This window comes from Setaria viridis, chromosome 5 (assembly GCF_005286985.2).
Source record: "Setaria viridis chromosome 5, Setaria_viridis_v4.0, whole genome shotgun sequence".
NCBI lineage: Eukaryota > Viridiplantae > Streptophyta > Magnoliopsida > Poales > Poaceae > Setaria > Setaria viridis.
In genome coordinates, this window is record NC_048267.2 from 44,175,763 (window position 1) to 44,197,716 (window position 21,954).

A 21,954-nucleotide genomic window follows, 5' to 3' on the forward strand; every position below is an offset into this window, starting at 1 on the left:
TTCAAAATGCTCGTAAAGGTAAGTTGAGAGTGAGAGAATTCATAGGACGGATGCGCATGCGTGTTGAGTGTTTGTGTAACTCTGCATCGTGTTTTGGAAAAAAAAAATCATGCTACTTCGCTCCAAACTCATGGCATACAAACTATATACAAGTCGATAGCCGGGAAATTTCTAATCAATCGTGTAGGAATGAAGGGATCAAAAGTGTTCGAGGCCATACATGTTCCCACTTCCCGAATCAGCACTCAAAGCGAGCTAGCCACCTGAGCTGCGCCGTTCTTCACTGCAAGAAGGGACACGCGGCAGGGGTGGAGGGGACGCAGAACTACCTCGCGCGTCAAACCGTTGCGTGGCCTGGCGGGGCACACATCCTATTGGCTCATCGCACATGTGTTTTGCTTGACAGCGAGTCCACGATCTGATATGGTCGGTCGAGCAGGGCGTTTTTAAGTATAGAGACCGATGTAACAGTAGCCGATTTGCATTTGCAGCTCGTGAGTTTCAGAGGCAGGCATGGGTCTGGGGTTTCGGAGCAAGGAAGGCTGCAGCCATGCGGCGTCGTTCCTCCTCGGCGCGGCGCCTTCTACTGCCCTCCTCTTCTTCCTCGCGTCCGACCGCTTGGGCGAGGGGCGCCTGTCAAGCATCTCGCGCAGCTGGGGCAGTACTGGGAGGACCCAGCTGCCCATTGCTCATGGTGCTGCTCCTACCCGAGATCAAGAGGTGACCGTAACTCATTATAAAAGATTTGACAATAATTATAAAAAATATGATGTATTTTGTAACATAATTATGGTTCCAATTATCATCCAATAAAATTTGAAGGTCCGTTCCACCTCCAGTGCGGCCTATTCGGCCCCTCATTTAATCTTGGTCGCTTACTTTCTGTAGTAGAACCTTAGCAAACGCTCAAGCGCTCCTTATGCGCGTTGTTGTAAAATGTTCACTCTTTCTATCTTAATATGAAGATGCGTAATTCTCTTTCGTATTCGGTAAAAATAAAAATTTGAAGGTCTGTTTGCCCAGTAACAATGGAACCCACAGCTACTTGTTTGACTTTCAAAAGTGAGTAAATTCGGAATGTGGCACAAAATTCAAACTCAAAACAATAGAATCTTACTACTACTAATTGGAGGCTCATTTTGAAATCTCCAGGTGAAGCCACCTAGGATTCCTAGGTGGACACTCTAGAAAAAGAGAGAAATCATAAAAATTCTCACAAAAAAGCAAAACATCCGACCATCAATCGATAGATTCAAATCATCATAGCCATTGGATCTATTATATTTTCTAAAAAATTACCCACCTATGCCATTATGAAAATAGCCTAAAATAACCCCCTAAATCTATATATAAATTACCCACCTCTGCCATTATATAAAATAAACTAAAGTAACCCCCTAATCTTCATCAAAATTACCCACTTATGCCATTATAAATAATATTTAAAATAACCTCCTAATTTGCTACCGAATTGCCCACCGCTATTACTTAAAAATTTAAAGTAACCCGTTAAATTTGCATCTATATTACCCGCACATACCATTATTAAAAATAACATGAGAACCCTGTGTTTGAATCAAATAACCTTAATTAAAAATATACAACAATATATGATTCTAAATCATCTATATCTTGCACTATTGGTATATGATATAATAATTAAGGTCTATACCCATGATGTGTATCACCATTTATAAAGATATAGAGGAAGTGATGAGAATATAGATTTCCATGTTAAAATTGTATCACAAACTTAGGGTTCATTAAACAAATTCAAGCGCATACTGCGATGCAAAGTGAAAAGTTAAAGATTATAAATGTGGATGAAAATATTATAGAGTAATTACTAACTAAAATCTATCATAATTGGATGAAGATAATAAGTATATATCTATATAAGTATTGTGTTTGAATATTTAACAAACGAGAGGTAGCTTATGGTAATATTTTTTTAGCAATGCAGTCTCATTTTTTCCATTGGAGACAAGATAGAAAAAAGAGACAAATTCTCATAAAAATCAAAAATATCAAACACCAATCCTGTGAACTCTAATAATCATAGCCTTTGATCTATTATATTTTCTAAAAATTTACCCACCACTATCATTGTATAAATATTCAAAAATGAGCTCTAAACCTATATCTAAATTACTGAGCTTAGCTATTATAAAAAATAATCTAAAGTAACCCATAATCTTCATCCAATTTACTAATACATATCGTTTTAAAGCATAACTTAAAATGTCATTTCTAAAATTTTATCTATATTAAAAATAACCTAAATTAAACACCTAAAGCTTAATCTAATTATCTTCATACGCATCATACAGAGATGTCAAAAAGTAAACTAATATATGATTCTAAATTACCTATTTATGACATTGTTAATATAAAAAATACTAGGTTAAAGTATATACACATGATGGGTGTTACCATTTAGACCATTTATACATGTATGTGAGGAATCGATGAAAAATATTGATTTGTATGCTAAACATAATGTACGAAGGATTGGAGGTGCGATACAAAATGGAAAAAGTATGAATATGGATGAAAAAGTTCATAGAGTAATTATTAATTAAAAATCAATCTCAACCGGAGAAAGATAGGTACATATCTATATAAGTATTATGCTGACGTATTTAAAAAATAAGAGAGTAGTAGGTAATCAATTTTGATTATTAGCAGGAGTTTAATTTCTAAATAATTTTCAAATACAATAGTTTCTAAAAATATTAGCCCGTGCGGGAGCACGGGTTGATGGACTAGTTTCTAACCAATTATGTTCGACCTCGACTAAAATTTATTCGTGGAATTTTGAAGTTCAAACTACTACTGTATAATTTGACACCCAGCAGGTCGAGTTCGCGGGCCTAGCTGAGCTACTACCGAAGGTAGCCATGGAGGACAGGACAGTGATACTCACGCCGGTGAATGAGGCATGGGCGCGGCCGGGCTTCCTGCTCGACCTCTACCTCGAGAGCTTCAAGAACGGCGAGGGCATCGCGCACCTCCGCAACCACGTCCTCGTGGTCGCCCTCGACGCCCTCGGATTCGACCGCTGCAAGGCCGTGCACCCTTACTGCTACCTCCTACAGGTGACAACAAATGCGAACATGAGCTCAGCCAAGGGGTTCATGTCCAGGGACTACCTGGAGCTGGTCTGGACCAAACTCACCTTCCAGCAGCGCGTCTTGGAGCTCGGCTACAACTTCCTCTTCACGGCAAGATCGATCAAACACCAAACAATTTTCAGCTAGCCCAACTCTGAAACTCTGAAGGCGGTAACACTGATAGCAGTGTGGGTTGACGATTAATTGCTCTCTGCAGGATGCAGACATGGTATGGTTTCGCAACCCCTTCCGGCGCATCGCCATTTACGCCGACATGAGCTGCTCGTCGGACCACTTCAGGCCCTCGCGTGCTCCCCTGGACCAGCCGCTCAACACCGGGCTCTACTACATGAAGTCGACGAACCGGAGCGTCGAGATGGTGAAGTACTGGCAGGCGGCGAGGGAGAGGTTCCCCGGCCGGCACGACCAGTGGGTGTTCGTCATGATCAAGCGCGAGCTTGTGAGCAAGCTGCAGGTCAAGGTCGAGCCGCTGGAGACGGTGTACTTCGGCGGGTTTTGCGAGTACCACGACGACCCGGAGAAGGTCTGCACCATCCACGCCGACTGCTGCGTCGGGCTGGCTTGTGATGTGCAGGTGTAGGATGCGACGTGACGGTCGACGGCGTGCGGTGAAGGTCAAGCGAAAGGTTCATGCCGATGGACCAAGGGCGGTGAAGGATGAACGCGAGTAGGCTTGGACCGATGGACCCGAGGAGTCCGGGCGAAGTCACGACGATCCACATGGTGCACAGAATGGCGAGAGGGCATGACAGGTTGGAGACGGCGTCGGTCGAGTCAAGCGGGAGGCTTGGCGGAGGCCGGACACGCGTCAATGGACGGTTTGGGTGGTTTGGGCCTCAAAACCACCGCGCAGGCAGGTTTCCCGGTTTGGGCCTCAAAACCGGGGGGAGCCCGGTGCGGCCGGAGCTTCGAGAAGGAGGGCACGTGGCGTCATCGCGAAGCTTGCATCGAGGCGAAGCAAAATCGTGAAGGCGGCGTGTCCGTCCGATGTGCGGATAAAAACTTGGACCAAAATGCCCCTGTGTGGGTAGTTATCTTAGTTGTAGCTGTAGGGGTATTATAGTCTTTCGTCCTGGACTATAAATAGGGATGGGGGGACTGGTTATTTTAGCACCTCTTTGCTTAGCAACTCATTATCTATTTGCTTAGAGGCTAGTCATGTGCTTAAAGTGAGAGGAGAGAGGGAGATTAGAGAGTGATTACTCTTTTCTCTTGATTTCTTTATCTTTAGTGGGTGGATGAAGGGAGGAGGCTAGTCCTCATCTTGTATAGAAGATGTTCTCGTGATTTAGCTTTGTTTGTTGTCTCAAATCGTGCTAAATCTTTGATTCCCGAGCGTTTTTCTTTTTCCCTATTTTCGGAGCTATTTTTGGGGAATTTTCGTTCTTCGTGTTTGAGCCGAATCTTGTGAACTTGGTTGAAGGGAAATGATGCTAGGACCTTAGGGAGCATTTTTGATTCATTCCCCTTCCGAATCTCTCACGGATCCGGCTTGGATTTTGAATTTCCTCCAAATCGTGTTGTTGAGTTAGGGTTTCGGTTTTCTCCAAGATTAGTGATGAATACTTGAGCTTTTCAGGATTTGTCTCATGGATCTATTTGCCCTCGGGGCATTACATCCTTGTCTCAAATTTCATCTTGATCCGTGGAGTATCGAAGGAGTTCTCGTGATTTGAAATTCATGCGTTCTTAGAACTGTTCTTCCTGTTCTCCCTGTTCTTCGTTGTTCGGTCTCTGTTTCTTGCGCAGGTCACTCGGGAGGAGGAAGCACGCACAGCAGCCAGAGCAGCGAGCAGGCCCGCGACAGTGCAGCAGTGGGTGGCGAGCCAAGCCACGAACTTGGCCCAGGCAAGGCAGTAGCAGGTTGGGTGCATCGCGGCAGCCCAGCAGGAGCCAGCGGCCCAGGCCAGCGTGCTGGAGTCAGCAGCCCAGTTTGCTGCCAAAGCAGCTCGCGGCCCAAGGCGTGAGAGACAGGAGGCCAGCAGGCCATTTTTCCTTCCTGGCCCATCAAGTAGCACGGCACAGTCACCAGATAGTTTTGGCACAGGTCAACAGCGCAGCACACAAGCAGGTCAGGCAACTCTGGTCTAGCAGTTCAGTTAATTGACGAAAGCATCAGGTAGCGTTGTTGTGCTTTGAAAGGGTTGCTATCTAGCTACAGTATTCAATGATTGGACTCTCATTACTTCTTACGTGATAGCACTGTTATAATCTTAACACTTGGCTTGCTAATTCTAGTACTCGCTAGTCATGCTTAGTTTATTTAATTAATTGCTAATCCTTTCATGCATGCCTAGTTAAGTAAGTAATTAGCTAGTTAAGTAAGTAATTAGTAGTGTTCTTATTTTGTCTCTTGTGTGCAAATATGATGGAGTCAAGTACATGAATTATGTTTCCGCTGTGATTGAGCATGTCTTATCGTTCCTAGGGTGAGCTTGTCACGAGTTGACTAGTGTCATCTTGACGATATAACACTCAGTGTGCTTTGGGGTTGCATATGGGAAATAGGCCTTGTTCTCGTTGATAATTTTTATAGGCTCCCATTCACCCCTCCTCTGGTCGCCCTTTCGGTCCTTCAAGAGTGCATGGCAACCTCCAAGTGACCATTATATATTTTGATACAGTCGCAACATGACTACATGATACAGATTCTGGGCTCGGCTCAAAAATTTGTACGTCTCCAATGTAATAGCTGCCAGAGTGGCAGCTAGTTTTACACCATCGATCGTGCATTACACCATGTAACATGTAGCTCATGTCACAGTTGGACCAGGCTAGTGGGTCAACAATTTGAAGTACCATGCATTGGCATTGGCATGATAGTTTTAGAACTTTAGTTCCAAAATTGGAAGGGTAGAGTGAGTGAGACCAACTTAAACAGCTAGCTCTAGGAAGCATTGTAACCTTGGGTTAATTCTTCTACGCGAAGCGAGGACGAAAGCGTGTGGTCCACTCCACGTGCAAAATGGCTGCTCTACTAGTTCAGAACCTTTAGCGAAATTAGAAAGCATTATTTTGGTCTAGATGGGTCAAGTAGAGCATCGATCAGAGTATTAAACTCACCGTGTTTCGCGCTCTATTTTTTGAAGCACCATGTTCCTGCAGAACTGCTCATATATTCTGATGCACACTTGTAACACGGTGTAGATTCCTGCGCTCGGCTCAAAAAATTTGTACAGTATGATGGAGTAGTCTCCAATAGCTGGCAAAGGTTCCTATGATGGAATCCTGGCCTACTAGCTCGTCAGATACTTATGCATGAACAACTCAGGCCTCCTTTCGTAGAGTTTCTCAACCGGCTTCACTACCGGCTTTTTGAGAAGCCTCTTATTCATGTTACACAGTTAGAAGAAGTTGTTTTGCCAAATATTTTTTCAATCAGAAAGTCGAAGTAAAAAAAAGTTACTTCATCGGTACCAAATTTTTTGATGACCTTCTTCTTGCACGTAACATTGATGTAATGCAAATTTCATTTTTGGTACAATCATCGTGCCGTTTCATTTGATGCAGGTTTTAGAAACCTCCTCGTGCAGGGGAGGTGCTGCTAAAATTACGACTTGACAGTTCTATATTTCTTTTCTTGCAGGAGAGGCTACGTTACCGACCATGACTCGTCACTTTGCAGGATAGGAAGGTGAGGCATCCTACACCTCTCTTTCCGTAAGATGTTCGTAGACCCAGGTGGAAGCAGCAAGGAAGCAACAAGAGGAGATGGCGGCGAGGATGGAGCAGATGGTTCAGCAGAGGATAGAGGTCGAGCGGCAGAGGATGGAGGAAGAAAATCGGATGAGGATGGACCAGATGTTCCAGTACATGCAGAATTTTGCTTCGAGCATGGGTCAATCTTTGTCACGCCACCGATGTTGTTCCCTCCACCTCAGCCACCCACAACTATTCCTCTGAGTCACTTGACACATTGTGCTTAAGATTGAATACTTTAATTTTGACAACTTTAGATGTTAGCTCAGAATGTCCTATCCTATGTGCAGAATCAATCGGCGGCTTCGAATAATGAAGACCAAGATTTGTCGCAGTGGTCTCCTTGGCCTCCATGGATTTAGACTTTGCATTTGTGACTTGAACTTGGATGAAACTTAGTTGTGACTTGAACTTGGATTTATGGCTTGTTTCATGCTTACTTTGGATTATGTCTGTGATGTTTATGAATAATGTTTGTAATGGTGGTTGTGAATTATGCCTGTGATTGTTTATTATAAATGCCTGTGATGATGTGTATTGTGAATTGAGAGGGGTCCGTTATACATGACAAATTAGGTAAAAAGGGGGGTACTGTCCACTTTTCCGAGTGTTACACTCGGCCAAGAGGGGCTTTGCTGAGTGTTTTAGCTTTAACACTCGGCAAAGGGGGCAGTTGCACCACTATCTGGTGCTTCTTTGCCGAGTGTATTGGCTTAAACACTCGGCAAAGAAGGCATAAAATGCTCCCGATGAACCATGTTTGCCGAGTGCCACGACCCCGACACTCGGCAAACGTTAATTTTTTTACCAAGTGCCTCGAGGCCGACACTCGGCAAACTTTAATTTTTTGCCGAGTGTCTGCCGTCTGACACTCGGCAAACTTGCCGTTAACCTGGACGCCGTCACTGCCGTTGTCGCCGAGTGTTTATCTTCGCCGAGTGTCTTTTTGGCCTTCGGCAAACCTTTTGCCAAGTGCGCGATGTTTGACACTCAGCAAACACCTGTTTGCCGACGCAAAATTTGCCGTGTGCTGAATGCTGAGTGTTATACTCGGCAAATACTTTGCCGAATGTTTTTGGGTCTTCGCCGAGTGCCTGTGGCACTCGGCAACTTTACCACCTGGCGTCCTTCCTCCTCGGCGCGGCTCTGCCCACAGCGTTCCTCTTCTTCCTGGCGTCCGACCGCCTCGGCCAGGGCTTGTCCAGCATCTCCCTGAGCTGGAGGACGAGCAGTGGAACCCGGCAGCCAGCTGATGGCCCACTGGCTCAGGAGGCTCGTGATCAAGAGGTAATTAATCCAGCGTAGATTCAACTCCATGTCTGATATGGCTTGCCATCATCAATTGCATCTTTACAAGCTGTGTTCATATGTCGCAGGTCGTCGGGTTCGCGGGCCTAGCTGAGCTGCTCCCGAGAGTGGCCATGGAGGACAGGACGGTGATCCTCACGCGGGCGAACGAGGCATGGACGCAGCCCGGTTCATTGTTCGACATCTACCGCGAGAGCTTCAGGAACGGCGAGGACACGGAGCGCTTCCTCAACCACGTCCTCGTCATCGCCGTCGATGCCGGCGGGTTCGACCGGTGCAAGGCCGTGCACCCTCACTGCTAGCACCTGGAGGTGGTGAAGTCGACCAACCTGAGCTCGGCCAGCAAGTTTATGACCAAGGAGTTCGTGGAGCTGGTGTGGCTCAAGCTCTCTTTCCAGCAGCGCATCCTAGAGCTCGGCTACAACTTGCTCTTCACGGCAAGATCGATGATTTCCCAATTAAAACTCATGATGAATCGTTTAATTTGGCCTACCACGTACTCCGTACAATATTAGCATCTAGTAGCTCGATCAACTTTTGACCTGATCATTTGTCATGATGCATCGCTTGCAGGACGCCGATATCATATGGTTTCGCAATCCGTTCCGGCACTTCTCCGTGTACGCCGACATGAGCTTGTCCACCGACTACTTCAGGGATACATTTGATCCCCTGAACAACGAGCTCAACACCGGGCTCTACTACATGAAGTCGACGAACCGGAGCATCGAGATGATCAGGTATTGGCGGGCGCCGTGGGCGAGGTTTCCCGACGGCAACGAGCAGGATGTGTTCAACAAGATCAAGCACGAGCTCGTCAGCAAGCTCCAGGGCAGGATCGAGGGGCTCGAGACGGCCTACTTCAGCGGGTTCTGCGAGTTCCACGACGACCTGAACAGGGTCTGCACCATGGACGCCAACTGTTGCATCGGGCTGGCAAACAAGGTGCTCGACCTCAAGGATAAAGTCGCGGATTTGAGGAATTACACGGCCCTGGCGCCGGGGGAGAGGAAGAAAGCAGGGGGTTTCAACAAGTGGACGCCCCCGGCTAGGTGCTGGAAGACAATCGGTAGGAGAGTGTAAATTGTCGTCGACGAGTCTCATTAGATTAGCACAACTAGCTGAGCTGTTCTGTGAATACACATGTTCCAAATGTTGATTTCTGAACACTGCGAACAAATCAATGTTGTTTTTCAAAATTTTGCGAATTTCAAATGGGTGCCGCACGAGCCTGTACAATACTCCATATGCAGGAGGGAGCTAGGATTTCGACATTAGGATGGGCATGCAAGGCATGAAGCCCACCCTAGCCTAGATGCTATGTGATGCTACCGACCGCCTCTACTAATTTATCCTACCCGGGATTAATTGTCTGATTGGTTATTATGCGTTGTGCACCACTGATCACTTGACTAGTTCAGGTGCGGTGCGGAGGCAGAGACGCCGGGCAGCGCGGCGACAGACAGACTCTCTCTGCACGCGGTGCAGCGGAACTGGCGAACTGCGGAACCTGGATTCGTTGGTGGGCTGTTGGGCTAATTGTTAGTTGAGGGGGCACATACAGGCTTAATCCTGGTAGTTCCCGGCCTCCCTCACACATACTATGTGAAATGCCCTGATCTCTCTCGGAAGAAAAAAAAAGCCCTTGGTGTTTGAAAACAACGGATCCAAATGAAGTCTTGAAATCCGCTCAACACGTCGATCATTGACAGGGAACGGCAGCCGGCCACATGTCCCTGGCCGGCCGGCCGAATCAAGGTTGACTCGAGGACCAACGGCTTCCTGAGCTGGTATTAATTACCTGAGCTGGCGTCGCACGTCGTGTCGTCGGTGCATCAAATCAGATGCACATGCGGGCAAACCTCGTGCTTTGCTCAGAGTAGCGTATCGTACTCGCCACCGTGTGCTCCTTCATTAACTGCGCACGCACTAGTCAATTGCTTGCGAGCGCGGAGTTAGGCCTGCTAATGGGGCTGTTACCCGCCCCTTGTCCACCCCACCCCGAAATTTATGGAATTCACCCCACCCCAAAATCTCAATAATTAACCCACCACTCCGTTTAAGCGTGGGTGTAATCAAAGCACGCATGAGTGGGTTAAACCCAGAGATGCGTTCAAGTTGTGCATCTCAACTGAGCGCCGCTCACTTGCCTGACTTGCCATACTTGCTCAACCCAAGGATGTTCCAATTTGCATTCCATTGTGTGTAAAAACAAGTGTGGCATGCCATACTTGCCAGCTTGACTGAAAGAATCGGAGAAATATAGCTGCACAGTCAACGGCAGAAGTGGACCTGCTAACAGTCTAATACTGATGATCATGCAACTAGAGCACTCATGGTGCTTCTCAGTCTACGGAGGATGAGGACTTCTGCTCTTCAACACATTATAGGATAGGGGTACTTGCGAAATTTGATAAGAAACGAATTACTTCCAGACTCGGATTAATTAGAAATTTAGCTGTAGATTTGTCCAATTGTCCTGACTCCAAAACAAACACTTGCTGGAAGCAAATCTAAATTAAAGAATCCCTGTGTATTAGGAACACTCATCGATGGACCAGGCAAGAACGGAGTTGCTCACGGGCTACCGCCAATCTGGACCTCCTTGGCGAGCCGCACAGATCAAGAACCTTCTCCCGCAGACTAGCGAGGCCACCGTTATAGGACTCGATGCCGGCGCTGGAGCAGTTGATAGCCAAGTCAATCTCTAGCAAGAAGGGAAAGGGGGATGAGGAGAAGGGGAACAGGATGATGCGGAGAAGGAGATGGTGGAGGGCAGCTAAGGATGCGCATGACTTTTTTTGCGGGAGAGGTGGCAACGGTAGTGGCTAGGTTCGACGGCAGCGGTTGTGGTTGGGGCCACCGGCGATGGCAGGCCGTTTTGCTATGCGAGCAAAGAGATGCAGCTTTCCTCGGAACGAAACTAAAACAACACACGTCCAACTCACCTTGCAGTAAACCCGCCCTACCCCGCCCCGTAAGCAACTACAACCCATTCATACCCATCCCAGTAAACCCCATCTCAGACCCTGCCCCGAATCCCCGTTTCCACCCGCCCCGTCAGCAGGCCTAGTGCGGAGTCACGGAAACGACGACGATATAGGAGCAGAGTCAGTGTAGCTTCTCCTTCAGTCCTCCTCCGGCCCTGGAGACCTCGACCGCCGGTCGGCCGGAACAAGCCAAGCAGGGGTTACTTGCCAGCTTCCATTTCGTACGTGGGCTTACGGGCTTACGGCTACCAAAACGGCATGGGTCTGGGGCTCGGAGGCAAGGAGGCCTGCCAGCACGTGGTGTTCTTCCTCGTCGGCGCGGCGCTGCCCACTGCCCTCCTCGTCCTCCTCGCGTCCGACCGCCTCGGAGAGGGCTTGTCCACCATCTCCAGTAGCTGGGGGCCAACTCCGACCCAGCTCCCGGCCTCGGCTGTAGGCGGCCCGCCGGCTCAGGGGGGCAACACTACTCTCTCAGCCGGCGGCGCTGCTCCAACTGCTACCCACGCTCAGCAGGTACGACCAGACCCAGCGATTTTATTAGTAAGATCAATGATGTCAATCCATTACTAGAACTTTCAACCATTACTTCAAAATTTCCGGAAAGCATTGTTATTAGCAGCAAAGTGCTTCGATCCCTTTCTTTTGTTCTAGGTGTATGAGAGAAATGGTGTGACTGATGCAGCTGCACCCTCAGTCCGAATTTGCAGATTTGGCCGAGCTGCTGCCCAAGGTCACCACCGACGACAGGACGGTGATCATCACGTCGGTGAACGAGGCGTTCGCGCGGCCCGGCTCGCTGCTCGACGTCTTCCGCGAGAGCTTCCGTGCCGGCGAGGGGATCGAGCACCTCCTCAACCACGTCCTCGTCGTCGCCGTCGACGACGCGGCGTTCGCGCACTGCAAGGCCGTGCACCCCCACTGCTACCTCCTCGAGGTCAAGTCCATGAACCTGAGCTCCGCCAACAAGTTCATGAGCGAGGCCTACGTCGAGCTGGTCTGGACCAAGCTCTCGCTGCAGCAGCGCGTCCTCGAGCTCGGCTACAACTTCCTCTTCACGGTACGCATAACAAACGATCGGATCTGAAACGGACTCGTATTCAGTTAGCATCTGATCTGACGATGCATGTCTGATGTCGAAACTGATAAGCTCGATCTCTGCATGCAGGACGTGGACATCGTGTGGTTCCGCAACCCGTTCTGGCACATGAGCATGTTCGCGGACATGACGACGTCGAGCGACATATTCCACGGCGACGCCAGCAGCCTCGACAACTGGCCCAACACAGGGTTCTACTACGTCAAGGCGACGAACCGGAGCGTCGAGATGCTGCGGCGGTGGCGGGCGGCGCGGGCGAGGTTCCCGCCGAACCACGAGCAGGCCGTCTTCAACGAGATCAAGCACGAGCTCGCCGGCGACCTCGGGGTGCGTATCCGGTTCCTCGACACGGCGCGCTTCGCCGGCTTCTGCCAGATCTACCACAGCGACATTGGCGCCGCGTGCACCATGCACGCCAACTGCTGCTTCGGGCTCAGTAACAAGCTCTACGACCTGAGGGAAGTGCTGGGGCAGTGGAGGAACTTCACCGGCTTGACGCCGGAGGAGAAGAGCCGGAAGTTCTTATGGAAGGATCCCACCAAGTGCGGTTCGCCGGATAAAAAGAACTGGTCGATAAATCCGTGAGAGCGCCTGTACAAGTGATCGCTTTGTTGCACTACACTTATACAGTTGCCTTAGAAATGGCTCTGAGTTCGTGCTAGAGCTTTGCCGCACAATCTCGAGTGAGCTCCGTTGACAATCTCAAAGGCAATGTTGACCATATAGATGGTATGTCCAAATCGATTTGTAGAACTGAGCCCTGGTCAAGCTCCGCCAGGAAAGGCAAGAACACTGCAGGAGTCAGCTCCTACAAGATGACGGAGTCAGTTCCATTACACGATAGAGTCAATTTAATTGATGAACAGCAGTATTTACCATTTTTTCAATTTTTTGAACATCGGAAGATATGTACTTTTTTCTTTTTCGATGCACCAAAGCCCAACAAGACATGTTTGTATATCCTATCAGTGCAAACCACCTTCTGGGCGGAGCAAGAAAACCCCTCAAAAAGCTATACTCAAACTTCTGGGTGGAGCATGAAAACACCTTCTGGGTGGAGTATTACAAATTTTGGAACGATGTGCATCCACAGTATAGATGTATGTTGGGGATCGATAAAAAACTAGACACTCTTGAGCGCCGTTTGCGGGTAAAAACTCTCTAACCTTGCAACTTATTAACCAAGGAATAAAACTTAGTTAACATCGCAGCTTCTTATGAAAACCATTCTGTCAGTAAGACTAGTAATCTCGCATCTTCTTTGTTATTGGAGGGACCCGAAGCTAGCAACTGATAACTGATGACCAAACTCCAACTGAACTAACTCTCGAGTGTTCGGGGTCAGTCTCGAACACCGAGTTTTCAACTTTTTACTATTTACTCAGGAGCGGGAGTTGAAGGAAGATGTCGCAAAGTCTCTTGGAGCAACATAACAAACCAGGCGCCATGAGGTTGGACATCTATCTCGGAGCGAGGGTGAAAGCACGAGGCTGGAGGATTGATCTGGCGTGAAGGTGAAGTCCCGAGGTTGGAAGGACGGAGGCGTGAAAAATATGACTACGTGGAAGAATTCAATTTGTATACGTTACCCCCAATAATCTTTGTGTACAGCATATCCTAGGAATGTAGTGGTTGAGGAAGGATATTTTTGAAATGTAAAGGAGCCCTACCCGTTGTAAGAGGGACCTATTATTTTTCCATTTCTTCAAGTGTTATCTCCTTTTATCCACAAATCTGTCTTGTATCAAATTTTTTTGAGACCGACAATGTACTTTGTGGTAAAAGTTGCGATACAAACTGAAACTAGAAAATTCAAACGAGAATGGCAAATTCCATGTGCATGTGCACTAGAAGACAAAGTTTCTAAGAAATGGTCTCCTAGTGCGCATGCACTTGAAATTTGACATTTTCAGTCCAAGGAATACATGGAGCTGGTCTGGCTCAAGCTCTCTTTCCAGCAGCGTATCCTCGAGCTCGGCTACAAATTCCTCTACACGGTAATTAAGATTATCTGGAACTGGAAGATGAAACTCATCGTCAATTTGACCAACCATTGATTCTAGCGACTGATCAGCTTCGAATTACCATCCATTACTAGTGATTGTACATTGATACTCATCGTCGATTGGATGGGCGTAACTCGGAGCGAGACTCAACAGAGAGTAGGAATATATTTCAAGGTGCGCACAGCTGAGGGAGATCCATGGGACAGCGAAAATTCACTTTCAGTACAAACACTTGCAGAGGAGCTATTCGGAATAGAGGGGAAAATTCCCTGTTCCTGGAAGAATTGGGCAGTTTTCCTGCCAAATTTTGGCTGAACTCATGCACTGTTCCTGCATTCAAAACATGGTTGCTAGTTGCTACTGCTAGTTTTCTGAACAAGAAAGGTAGATTGCAATTTATGCAGAGGTCAGAGAAAGAGACGACCATGTGTATCGCCTTCCCTTGCAGTGCTCCTTGAGTACTACTACTTCGTTGTGGACAAAAACATTACAGTTTCAGAGAAAGGCCGGCACGTTCTTTCAGAAACCTGTCTCGGTGGAAACGAAGAATGGGTCGCGAGTTGTTGCTTTCGGGTCCCCGTTTGTATCAAAATTTATGTCACATCGAATATTCGAAGACTAATTAAGAAGATTAAATATGAGCTAATTATAAAATAATTACACAGATGGAGGCTAATTCGCAAGATGAATCTATTAAGCCTAATTAATCCATCATTGACACATATTTACTGTAGCATCACAATCATGGACTAATTAGGCTTAATAGATTCGTCTCGCAAATCAGCCTCCACGTGTACAATTGATTTTGTAATTAGTCTATGTTTAATACTACTAATTAGTATCTAAACATTTCGATGTGATAAGAATTTTAGGAGCTTAAAAAACCAAACAACCCTTCGTCTCCAGATCAACGATTGGCTTGTTCCGTCGTTGCTGATCTCTTTGTCGCAGTGGCCATATTGCCTGATCATCATAGCACATGCACTGCGCTTCAATTCGAGCTGTTGCACGTTAAATCATTAAGCATGTAGGCGAACAGACTTGGGCGGGAGTCGCCTACTGCATAATGGAAAATGGCATCGATCGAAGCTCTTACAGGTAAATGATAGGGACAGGGCTTCCCTCGTAGCGACTCGCGTCATGCGTGCACACAGCAGCCTCACACCTTCTGTTTGAATTGAAATAATTTTATGATGCTAATAGTTGTCTGATCTTTTGTTCTGTATGAATTCTTAGTAGCATAGATAAATCTCCAACAACCATGCAATTTGCAGTCTGAATATTTGAGACGCGTATCATAGTCTCGATCGGTTGCAGAAGCTTCAGCAGCTAGAACCTAGAAGTTGATCCTACATCCCCAATGATGGAACCATGTACTATATCAAATTGTTTGCTTCGAAAAATATACATGTAATAAAATAAACTGGGCCTAGGATCCGATGATTGATGAATCCTCACGTGCCTAAGCCATTCATCCGTTGATGAACGGCCATGGCATCACGTTTTTTTTTTCAATGCAAACAAGTACTCCGTACAAAGGAAGGCCCCAGAATATATCTGCGCCTTTTCCCGTAAAAAAAAAATCTGCGTTTGGCACAAGTGATACCAGACAGGTCGAATAATTCCAGAAAAATTTTACATGATGAAACGCGAGGGTTGGGCGGCACGAACTGGCACATCTGTCATGGCTCTACCAATCTCCACGAAAAGTCAAGCTCGCAACAGAACTGATGCACGACGCACACCAGCACATCACATGTTAAATCGAGTATATACGAGTAGTAGCATTATTGGCTCGCAGCAGGAATGGCGACCTCCAAGGCCGGCACCTCTCTGTCTCCGGTGGTCATCTTCCTCCTCGGGGCGGCCTCAGCCACCGCGCTGCTCCTCTTCTTCCTCACGTCGTCGGCGAGGCCCGAGCTGGTGAACGGCGTTCAGAGAAGAGGGGAGGTGCCAGCTGGATCGGCTAGCGTGCGTTGCAGCACTCCACGAGCCAACGCCACGGTCGGAGCTGAGCAACACGCCGGAGCAACAGCTTCTCCGGCTAATGAGGTAATAATGCACACTCCTCCGGCGAACGAGCAGAGCATATACATGCTCTGACGTTATTGATCGGTGTTGTGATTTCGCTTGCAGACGGGCGCGGGCGGCGACGGCGAGGCGGAGTTCGCGCGGATGCTGCGGCGGGCGGCGATGGAGGACCGGACGGTGATCATGACGTCGGTGAACGAGGCGTGGGCGGCGCCCGGGTCGCTGCTGGACTCGTTCCTGGAGAGCTTCCGCGTGGGCGAGAACGTGTCGCACTTCGTGAAGCACGTCGTGGTGGTGGCCATGGACGACGGCGCGTTCCGGCGGTGCCAGGCCGTGCACCCGCACTGCCACCTCCTCCGGCCGGAGAAGGAGGGCCTCGACCTCTCCGGCGCCAAGAGCTACATGACCAAGGACTACCTCGACCTCGTCTGGAGCAAGCTCAAGCTCCAGCAGCGCATCCTCGAGCTCGGCTACAACCTCCTCTTCACGGCACGTACACACCACACTAACCATTTCCATCGTCGATCGATGATGAATGCATCAATCTCTATGCCATCCTTTTCGTAACTCGTTCTTCCTTTCGTGCTCGCACGACTCCCTAGTACTCGGCGTTGACTGATATGATGCGGTTTGTACTGTACATCCGTCGTGCAGGACGTTGACGTGGCGTGGTTCCGGAACCCGCTGGTGCACATCACGATGGCGGCGGACATCACGACGTCGAGCGACTTCTACTTCGGCAACCCGGACGACCTGGGCAACTTCCCCAACACGGGCTTCATCTACTTCAAGGCGACGCCCCGGAACGCCCGCGCCATGGCCTACTGGCACGCGGCGCGGCGGCGGTTCCCGGAGAACCACGACCAGTTCGTGTTCAACGAGATCAAGCGCGAGCTCGCGGGGAAGCTCGGCGTGCGGATCCGGTTCATCGACGCCGCCGACGTGAGCGGGTTCTGCCAGCTCGGGCGGGACCTGAACCGGGTCGCCACCGTGCACATGACCTGCTGCATCGGGCTGGAGAACAAGCTGTTCGACCTCAAGAGGGTGATCGCCGACTGGAAGCGCTACATGGCGCACCCGCTGTGGGAGCGGCGGACGGGGAAGATCGGGTGGACGTTCGAGGGAGGACGCTGCATACACTGACGAGACTGACGATACTACAATTTACGAAATGGTATACACTATACGTTAGTTCATGTATGTATTTGAGTTTATGGAAGACATTTGTGAATTTGGATTCATATACTACAATGTACTGGTAGTTCCGTACGTGCCTGGATTGGCTTGGATTCAAATCTGCAGGACTTGCTCAAACTTCAGAACTCCAGTTGGTTTGGATTCAAGTCTGCCGGGGTGTTGAAACAAATAGTAATCAGAATCTGGTTTAGCCGTCTCCGGTTTCAGGCTTTCAGCCAACCCGGTTTCGACAGGTGCCGGACTTTTTCATCAGAATTCCTGAGCAAATAATCATCTTCGTGTCTCAACTCAATCATGCATCATGCGCGCCGTCCGTTTCTCTTCCCACCGAACTATTTTTGTTCGTCTGGTTATACTATATACGATATGATAGAGGTGCTCTTGTTGCTTCTGAATGACTAGCGTGCGTGAAGGCGACTAATTGGATTCATTGTTAATCCAACAGAATGAAATGAGGGCTAATGACGTATCCAGTACTAAATAGGTCCGTAACACTATTGACTAGGTAAGCTAAACTGTCTCATACGCGAGCGATCACTGTATTAGGTTAGTGGGTGTTTGGTTCCTTCCCTATCCCTACCCTATTTTGGTTCCATGGACTAAAATCTATTAATACAGTTGAATAAAGACCTTTTACCCTTGCTACCCACCGCCTGGTACCCTTGTTCTAGCGCCAACTTCTGGTTTTGGGCGCCTGCTACACACATAGTCACATACACAACCATCGTCTTCCAATCCAAGCCGCCATCAAAATCAAAAGCTTCCCCAGCAATAGCATTGATGTACTGAAGCAAAGCAAAGCAAAGCGAAGGGGGCGCCTTCCCTGGAGAAAGAAACCCCTCCCTTCCCCACCATTCCTCCGCCCACATGGCGCTCGAGGTACAGGCCTCCTGTCGTTGCGCCGCTCCCTGGATGCGGCGGCGGATCCTCCGGCGTGCAAGGTGGCGGCGAGGGACGAGTGGCTAGACCCGGGGGATCCCCCACCGGTGCCGCCACCACCCCGTCAGGCTCCCCTCATGCGGACCCCTCCATAGCCGTCGTCGTCGCGTCGTGGCACCACGCCTCAGCCGCCAAGTACCTGCCGCTGCACGCCGTGTCCTGCACCGCCGACTCGGACCCCGCCCGTGCCCGCGGGGTGGTACTCGTGGAGCGGTGACCGCGCGGCGGGAGGGAGGCCGGCGGCGGGGGCTAGGCGGGAGGGATGGCTGGCGACGACGGCGGCGGGCGGGAGGGAGGCTGCTGGAGGGAGCCGGGTGGGAGGAAGGGCAATAAATGAGGGGCGGGGGTGTCCCCAAGACCCTTTAGTCCACTTTAGTCCACCCATATAGACTATGGACTAGAGGACTAAACACTCTAGTCCGTATTTTAGTTCACCTGTTTGCCACTTTAGGGACTAAAAGTGTCAAAAATGAGTAGACTAAGGGGTGTTTGGATCTTTAGTCCGGACTAAAATTCATGTCACATTGAATATTCGGAGGCTAATTAGGAGGACTAAACATGAGCTAATTATAAAACTAATTACATGGATGGAAGCTAATTCACGAGACGAATCTATTAAGCCTAACTAATCCTTCATTAGCACATGTTTACTGTAGCATCACATTGTCAAATTATGGACTAATTAGACTTAATAGATTCATCTCACAAATTAGTCTCCGTCTGTACAATTGGTTTTGTAATTAGTCTGTATTTAATACTCCTAATTAGTATCTAAATATTCGATGCGACACAAACACCCCCCTAAACAGGCCCTTAGGCAACTAAAAAAAAGCTTAGATAGGCAACTATGGGCGTATGGGCCCCAGAATGACGAAATCATCTGGGCCGGCAGTACCATTCTGATTCTGTACGCTTCTGGGCCCCCAGAGTAGTATTCAGCCCCCAGATAATGATGAACAAGAGGCCCAAGGTCCAATCTAACATTCCAACGAGGCCTCTGTGCGACTGTGTTGATCACCGGCGGCGGAGGGTGAGCGGCGGCGTGGTAGCGCATCGTGGCCGCGGCAGCAGCGTCGGCGGCGGGCGTAACGTGACGACGAAAGTTGTCCACCGAAGTTTATCCCTGTACTTAATTGCGCATTAATTGTCCCGCTGAAAGTCCACGCCGTGGCCGGATCGAGATCAAGCTAGTGTGTTTAAGTATCGGACGGCGACGAGTAGGGAGCGCGAGCTACCATGTCCATCGGATCACAACACGTGCGCGCGCTGCCTGCCTGCGTTCCGATCCGGGCAGACCGTCGCAACCTCAAGCTTACATATAGCATGCCAATTGTCAGCAGCTACCACTGCACGCTTGCACTGCCGGGACCGTCGTCGCAGCAGGCAGTTTCAGTCCGGCTGCCCGGAGACGAGACATGGGCCCGGGGTCCGGCGGCAAGCTGCCGCAGAGCGGCAGCCACGCGGTGAGCTTCCTCCTCGGCGCGGCGCTGCCCACCGCCCTCCTCTTCCTCCTCGCGTCCGACCGCCTCGGCGAGGGGCTGTCCACCATCTCGGCGAGCTGGCGGGGGAACGGGACGACGACGACCGTGCTGCCCCAGATTGCCCCGGCTAATAATAAGCCGCCGGCGGCCGGCACTCTCGCCGCCGCCGACGACCGTGCAGCCCCTACGCAAGATCACGAGGTGCGTACCCGTAGATTAAGCCCCACCGCTCTCGTGCGCGCTGCACCCGATGCTCTTGGGCAGTTGGGCCGTTCCGTCTCTATGGCCGCGCATTACACTAGTCAACATGAACAGCGATGTGTTCTTGGGCTCCGCGTATTATCTTCGTATAACTCATGAATTCGACTTTCGACTTACCTTTGTCTCCGCTCTAAATTAAAAATAAAGGAAGAATATATGAACTCATGAGTTCTACACGCAGGTGGAATTCGCGGGCCTCGCTGAGCTGCTCCGGAAAGTGGCCATGGAGGACAGGACAGTGATAATGACGTCGGTGAACGAAGTTTGGACGCGGCCCAACTCCCTGCTCGACATCTTCCTCGGCGGCTTCAGGAACGGCGAGGACACGGCGCACCTCGTCGACCACGTCCTCATCGTCACCGTCGACGCCAGCTCGTACCGCGGCTGCAAGGCCGTGCACCCTCACTGCTACCTGCTGGAGGTGAAGTCCATGGACATGAACAGGGCCAGGACGTTCGGGACCAGAGAATACGTCGAGATGATCTGGCTCAAGCTCTCCATCCAGCAGCGCGTCCTGGAGCTCGGCTACAACTTCCTCTTCACGGTAGGAACGATGATATGGGAACGATCTGTAGTCTGAACATTGATTAGCAGCTGGACTCTGAACACGTTGGTCTCCTGCAGGACGCCGACATCCTATGGCTTCGAAATCCGTTCCAGCACATCTCCGTCTACGCCGACATGAGCTGCTCGCTGGACAACTCCAAGATGGCGCCTGCTCTCCTGGATTGCGAGAACAACGTGGGGTTCTACTACATGAAGTCGACGAACCGGAGCGTCGCGATGATCAAGTACTGGCGGGCGGCGAGGGCGAGGTTCGACGGCGACCCGATCGAGCAGGTGGTGTTCAACACGATCAAGCACGAGCTCATCAGCGAGCTCGGGGCCAGGATCCAGCCGCTGGAGACGGAGTACATCAGCGGCTTCTGCGACTTCCAGGATCGGCTGGACAAGGTCTGCACCGTGCACGCCAACTGCTGCATGGGGTTGGAGAACAAGGTGAGTGACCTCAAGAACGTCGCCGCGGATTGGAAGAATTACACCAGCCTGCCGCCGGAGGAGAGGAAGAAGGTGGATATCAAGGTGACGGCCCCGAGCAATTGCCGGAAATCCATGGGATGGACGTAAGCTAGCTCTGAGGGAGACTCACCAGAGAGTGTGAGCTTCAGGTTGGCAGTTCGACCGATCGCTGTGCCCACTCCTTTTTGTTTTTTGAGTGCCCATTTGTAATATGAGCTCGAGCTCTGAATAAACAGGAGCATGTCAGGTAGTAATCTGGAAAGGATATTGCAGCTTGTTACTCCTCTATGAAGATGCCGGATAATGGTATGTCGCTGAAAAGGTTATCGACAGCTTGTTACTACTCTTCTATGAATGCCGGAAAATTGTGCGAGGGCGACAGTAGTCTTTTCAGAGACCTGTTGCAAAGCAACAGGATGGGTCGCGAAGCGCTTGCCAAGCACTTCTCTTGAGTTGCTTTCGTTTCTGGATCAATAAACACTTGTTGATCTATGATTAGTGATCTACTCTGTTTTTTTTCCTTTCAGTGACTAGCTTATTACAAGTATTGAAACATTAAACGTGAACAGGGCTGAGCACACTGCCAGTCTGCCACGTGGAAGATGGCGTCAAAATTCTAACAGAAAGCTTAATATAAAAACATTAGTGTTGTCCCTTCTGTCTGCTCACACTACAATCTGCGCACTGCTATTGTAGAAATAAGCATAAAATACAACCGTGCATTCCCAAGTCTGAATGTTTTAACCGCACATGCTTAGTTTCGGCTGCAGCGATAGAAATGGATCTCCTATT

At 49.4% G+C, this 21,954-nt stretch overlaps 5 protein-coding genes across 5 annotated transcripts; all 5 read left to right on the plus strand.

Moving 5' to 3' along the window:
- Positions 1-78: 78 nt before the first annotated feature.
- Positions 79-7,329, plus strand: LOC117856576 (uncharacterized protein At4g15970). Its single transcript, XM_034738911.2, has 4 exons — positions 79-720; positions 2,859-3,224; positions 3,331-5,205; positions 6,721-7,329. Exons 1-3 carry the CDS (start codon positions 514-516, stop codon positions 3,712-3,714), a joined length of 957 nt encoding a protein of 318 aa, XP_034594802.1. The 5' UTR covers positions 79-513; the 3' UTR covers positions 3,715-5,205; positions 6,721-7,329.
- Positions 7,330-7,937: 608 nt separating this feature from the next.
- Positions 7,938-9,293, plus strand: LOC117856577 (uncharacterized protein At4g15970-like). Its single transcript, XM_072294294.1, has one exon. It carries the CDS (start codon positions 8,697-8,699, stop codon positions 9,222-9,224), a length of 528 nt encoding a protein of 175 aa, XP_072150395.1. The 5' UTR covers positions 7,938-8,696; the 3' UTR covers positions 9,225-9,293.
- Positions 9,294-10,745: 1,452 nt separating this feature from the next.
- Positions 10,746-13,538, plus strand: LOC117858568 (uncharacterized protein At4g15970). The gene is made up of 3 exons (XM_034741652.2): positions 10,746-11,644; positions 11,826-12,188; positions 12,297-13,538. The coding sequence occupies exons 1-3, from the start codon at positions 11,390-11,392 to the stop codon at positions 12,810-12,812; spliced, it is 1,134 nt and encodes a 377-aa protein (XP_034597543.1). The 5' UTR covers positions 10,746-11,389; the 3' UTR covers positions 12,813-13,538.
- Positions 13,539-15,909: 2,371 nt separating this feature from the next.
- LOC117858210 (uncharacterized protein At4g15970) lies at positions 15,910-17,753 on the plus strand. The gene is made up of 3 exons (XM_034741235.2): positions 15,910-16,285; positions 16,370-16,753; positions 16,919-17,753. The coding sequence occupies exons 1-3, from the start codon at positions 16,040-16,042 to the stop codon at positions 17,405-17,407; spliced, it is 1,119 nt and encodes a 372-aa protein (XP_034597126.1). The 5' UTR covers positions 15,910-16,039; the 3' UTR covers positions 17,408-17,753.
- A 1,976-nt stretch (positions 17,754-19,729) lies between these two features.
- Positions 19,730-21,535, plus strand: LOC117858185 (uncharacterized protein At1g28695). Its single transcript, XM_034741206.2, has 3 exons — positions 19,730-20,082; positions 20,324-20,686; positions 20,767-21,535. The coding sequence occupies exons 1-3, from the start codon at positions 19,816-19,818 to the stop codon at positions 21,268-21,270; spliced, it is 1,134 nt and encodes a 377-aa protein (XP_034597097.1). The 5' UTR covers positions 19,730-19,815; the 3' UTR covers positions 21,271-21,535.
- The last annotated feature ends 419 nt before the right edge of the window (positions 21,536-21,954 follow it).